The sequence below is a fragment of the Gymnodraco acuticeps genome, unplaced genomic scaffold, assembly GCF_902827175.1.
Source record: "Gymnodraco acuticeps unplaced genomic scaffold, fGymAcu1.1, whole genome shotgun sequence".
Lineage (NCBI taxonomy): Eukaryota > Metazoa > Chordata > Actinopteri > Perciformes > Bathydraconidae > Gymnodraco > Gymnodraco acuticeps.
The window spans coordinates 1-4404 of NW_022990273.1; the positions used below are offsets into that span (position 1 = coordinate 1).

The following is a 4404-nucleotide window of genomic DNA, read 5'->3' on the forward strand; positions in this document are numbered from 1 at the left end:
CACTACATCAGCCCCATCACTGAGAAGCTGTACCCCGGGTACTACCCCAAGGTACTAATATACATATATATATTATATAAAAGAATGTATGTTATAATGAAATGTATTTCAGTCTCAGGCCATCATGAACTTCGTGGTGCGTTACCGTCCGGACGAACAGCCGTCTCTGCGACCGCATCACGACTCCTCAACGTTCACCATCAACATCGCTCTGAACAGCAAGGGGCAGGACTACGAGGTACACACTCACACACACACACACACACACACACACACACACACATCTCTGGTCTCAGACCCTAATAATAACCCATTTCATTGATATAGCACACTTTAAAAACAACGTCATCTCAAGATCTCATTATTTCCCCATACTTCTGTGTTTCAGGGCGGCGGCTGCAGGTTCCTGCGCTACGACTGCAAAGTGGAGTCTCCTCGTAAAGGCTGGTCCTTCATGCACCCCGGACGCCTCACACACTACCACGAGGGCCTGCCCACCACCAAGGGGACGCGCTACATCATGGTGTCCTTCGTGGACCCCTGAGAGAGAGAGAGAGAGAGAGAGAGAGTGTGTGTGGGTGTGTGTGTGTGTGTGAGAGAGAGAGAGAGAGTGTGTGAACCTAAGTCAACCTCATCATCACTGATAGAGCCAGACAGGGCGGAGGAACAGACCTTGAACGCATCGTTTTCTTTTGTTTTCAATCACATATCATTTCAATGCAGGAGTTCCTACAGGACCCTGAACGCATCGCTTGACGTACATTTCAGAATAAGAGTCCATTTATTCTGCGGTTTGCTTCATTGACTTACTTTTTCTTTTTCTTTTATCAATCTTGTCATTTCAAAATAAGAGCCTTCAGTGGCTTCAGAAAAACAAATGTTACATTTCAAAGTAAGAGTCTTTATTATTATTTTTTAAATGTAATAACTTTATACGTACATATGTGGCCTTTCAAAATAAGAGTCTTTAATTCCTAAATGTAATTCCTAAACAAAAGCTAATGTCGCATTTCAAAATAAGAGTCTTTCATTTCTAAATATAATAACATTAAACGACAACATTTGGAATTTCAAAATAAAAGTATTTGATGAGATTTTATCTTCATTTAGTGACTTTCACTCAAGCAGTTGTAGCATTTCAAAATAAGAGTTAATTAGTGTTTAGCAACTCTGGAGTTTCAAAATAAGAGTCTCGTTGAGGTTTAACAGATTGTCACCACGCTGCCTTTTTATCAAACTACCTGAACCTATGCAAGCAGACCTATCACACTCCGCCTTTATGTGTGTGTGTGTGGTGTGTGTGTGTGTGTGTGTGTGTGTGTGTGGTGTGTGTGTGTGTGTGTGTGTGTGTGTGTGTGTGTGTGTGTGTGTGTGTGTGTGTGTGTGTGTGTGTGTGTGTGTGTCCTCTCTGCTGTCACACTCCTGAATGTTCCTCAGCACTGATCCTGAAGGAAAATAAAACGTAATTCTTGCTCGAGTTTAAAATAAATGAAAATAGCCGTGGAGCAATGCATGATGGGAGCTCAGACGGCTGTTTTTCGGCCAATCGGATCACTGGGATTGAGCCAAAAAGCAGGAAAATAGAAATATATTTTTATGTTTAGTGTAAATGTAGTTTTTGAGAAACACTAAAGGCCTTTTTTCTACTTCCTGTTTGTTTTAAAGTCGTTGTGTTTCCATCGTCTCCTCTGTTCATCATTCTGTTTGTGTTATTATTTCCGTGCCTGTCTCTGGCTTTGTAAAAACTGCGTTAAATTATTTGACTGAGCGAATAAAGTTTTGAGATTTGAATAAATAATGTTACTGTCACAGCGGGTGCGTCTGTCTCTGTCGGGGAAAGTGGAGGTTTTTAATGGTATTTTTATGAATTTATGGAGATAATAATAAAAATACGACTGGCTGCGAGGGAGTGCGGTCGTCTTTCACCCAGAAGGTTGTGGGTTCGATCCCAGCCCGTGCAGCCAACATGTCGATGTATCCTTGGGCAAGACACTTAACCCTGAGATGCTCCCGATGGCCAACGCTGTGTGAGTGTATGTGAAGGTTAGGTCCTAGAGTCAGGAACACTGCTCTGTGTGAATGTTAGGTCCTAGAGTCAGGAACACTGCTCTGTGTGAATGTTAGGTCCTAGAGTCAAGAACACTGCTCTGTGTGAATGTTAGGTCCTAGAGTCAGGAACACTGCTCTGTGTGAATGTTAGGTCCTAGAGTCAAGAACACTGCTCTGTGTGAATGTTAGGTCCTAGAGTCAGGAACACTGCTCTGTGTGAATGTTAGGTCCTAGAGTCAGGAACACTGCTCTGTGTGAATGTTAGGTCCTAGAGTCAGGAACACTGCTCTGTGTGAATGTTAAGTCCTAGAGTCAGGTACACTGCTCTGTGTGAATGTTAGGTCCTAGAGTCAGGAACACTGCTCTGTGTGAATGTTAGGTCCTAGAGTCAGGTACACTGCTCTGTGTGAATGTGAGGTCCTAGAGTCAGGTACACTGCTCTGTGTGAATGTTAGGTCCTAGAGTCAGGAACACTGCTCTGTGTGAATGTTAGGTCCTAGAGTCAGGTACACTGCTCTGTGTGAATGTTAGGTCCTAGAGTCAGGTACACTGCTCTGTGTGAATGTTAGGTCCTAGAGTCAGGTACACTGCTCTGTGTGAATGTTAGGTTCTAGAGTAAGGTGCTCTGTGTGAATGTGAGGTTCTAGAGTAAGGTGCTCTGTGTGAATGTTAGGTTCTAGAGTAAGGTGCTCTGTGTGAATGTGAGGTCCTAGAGTCAAGAACACTGCTCTGTGTGAATGTTAGGTCCTAGAGTCAGGAACACTGCTCTGTGTGAATGTTAGGTCCTAGAGTCAGGTACACTGCTCTGTGTGAATGTTAAGTCCTAGAGTCAGGAACACTGCTCTGTGTGAATGTTAGGTCCTAGAGTCAGGAACACTGCTCTGTGTGAATGTTAGGTCCTAGAGTCAGGAACACTGCTCTGTGTGAATGTGAGGTCCTAGAGTCAGGTACACTGCTCTGTGTGAATGTTAGGTTCTAGAGTAAGGTGCTCTGTGTGAATGTTAGGTTCTAGAGTAAGGTGCTCTGTGTGAATGTGAGGTTCTAGAGTAAGGTGCTCTGTGTGAATGTTAGGTTCTAGAGTAAGGTGCTCTGTGTGAATGTTAGGTTCTAGAGTAAGGTGCTCTGTGTGAATGTGAGGTTCTAGAGTAAGGTGCTCTGCTCTGTGTGAATGTTAGGTTCTAGAGTAAGGTGCTCTGTGTGAATGTTAGGTTCTAGAGTAAGGTGCTCTGTGTGAATGTTAGGTTCTAGAGTAAGGTGCTCTGTGTGAATGTTATGGTCCTAGAGTCAGGTACACTGCTCTGTGTGAATGTTAGGGTCCTAGAGTCAGGTACACTGCTCTGTGTGAATGTGTGTGAATGTTAGGTCCTAGAGTCAGGTACACTGCTCTGTGTGAATGTTAGCTCCTAGAGTCAGGTACACTGCTCTGTGTGAATGTGTGTGAATGTTAGCTCCTAGAGTCAGGTACACTGCTCTGTGTGAATGTTAGGTCCTAGAGTCAGGTACACTGCTCTGTGTGAATGTTAGGTCCTAGAGTCAGGTACACTGCTCTGTGTGAATGTTAGGTCCTAGAGTCAGGTACACTGCTCTGTGTGAATGTTAGGTTCTAGAGTAAGGTGCTCTGTGTGAATGTGAGGTTCTAGAGTAAGGTGCTCTGTGTGAATGTTAGGTTCTAGAGTAAGGTACTCTGCTCTGTGTGAATGTTAGGTCCTAGAGTCAGGTACACTGCTCTGTGTGAATGTTAGGTCCTAGAGTCAGGAACACTGCTCTGTGTGAATGTTAGGTTCTAGAGTCAGGAACACTGCTCTGTGTGAATGTTAGGTCCTAGAGTCAGGTACACTGCTCTGTGTGAATGTTAAGTCCTAGAGTCAGGAACGTGAATGTTAGGTCCTAGAGTCAGAACACTGCTCTGTGTGAATGTTAGGTTCTAGAGTAAGGTGCTCTGTGTGAATGTGAGGTTCTAGAGTAAGGTGCTCTGTGTGAATGTTAGGTTCTAGAGTAAGGTGCTCTGTGTGAATGTGAGGTTCTAGAGTAAGGTGCTCTGTGTGAATGTTAGGTTCTAGAGTCCAGGAACACTGCTCTGTGTGAATGTTAGGTCCTAGAGTCAGGAACACTGCTCTGTGTGAATGTTAGGTCCTAGAGTCAGGTACACTGCTCTGTGTGAATGTGAGGTTCTAGAGTAAGGTGCTCTGTGTGAATGTGAGGTTCTAGAGTAAGGTGCTCTGTGTGAATGTGAGGCTCTAGAGTAAGGTGCTCTGTGTGAATGTTAGGTTCTAGAGTCAGGTACACTGCTCTGTGAATGTTAGCTCCTAGAGTCAGGTACACTGCTCTGTGTGAATGTTAGGTCCTAGAGTCAGG

The 4404-nt window shown here is 44.1% G+C and overlaps 1 protein-coding gene across 1 annotated transcript; it reads left to right on the forward strand.

Annotated features, from left to right (window-relative positions):
* Positions 1-6: 6 nt before the first annotated feature.
* On the forward strand, positions 7-1809 carry LOC117549458 (multifunctional procollagen lysine hydroxylase and glycosyltransferase LH3-like). Its single transcript, XM_034221390.1, has 3 exons — positions 7-51; positions 113-238; positions 389-1809. The coding sequence occupies exons 2-3, from the start codon at positions 125-127 to the stop codon at positions 542-544; spliced, it is 270 nt and encodes an 89-aa protein (XP_034077281.1). The 5' UTR covers positions 7-51; positions 113-124; the 3' UTR covers positions 545-1809.
* The last annotated feature ends 2595 nt before the right edge of the window (positions 1810-4404 follow it).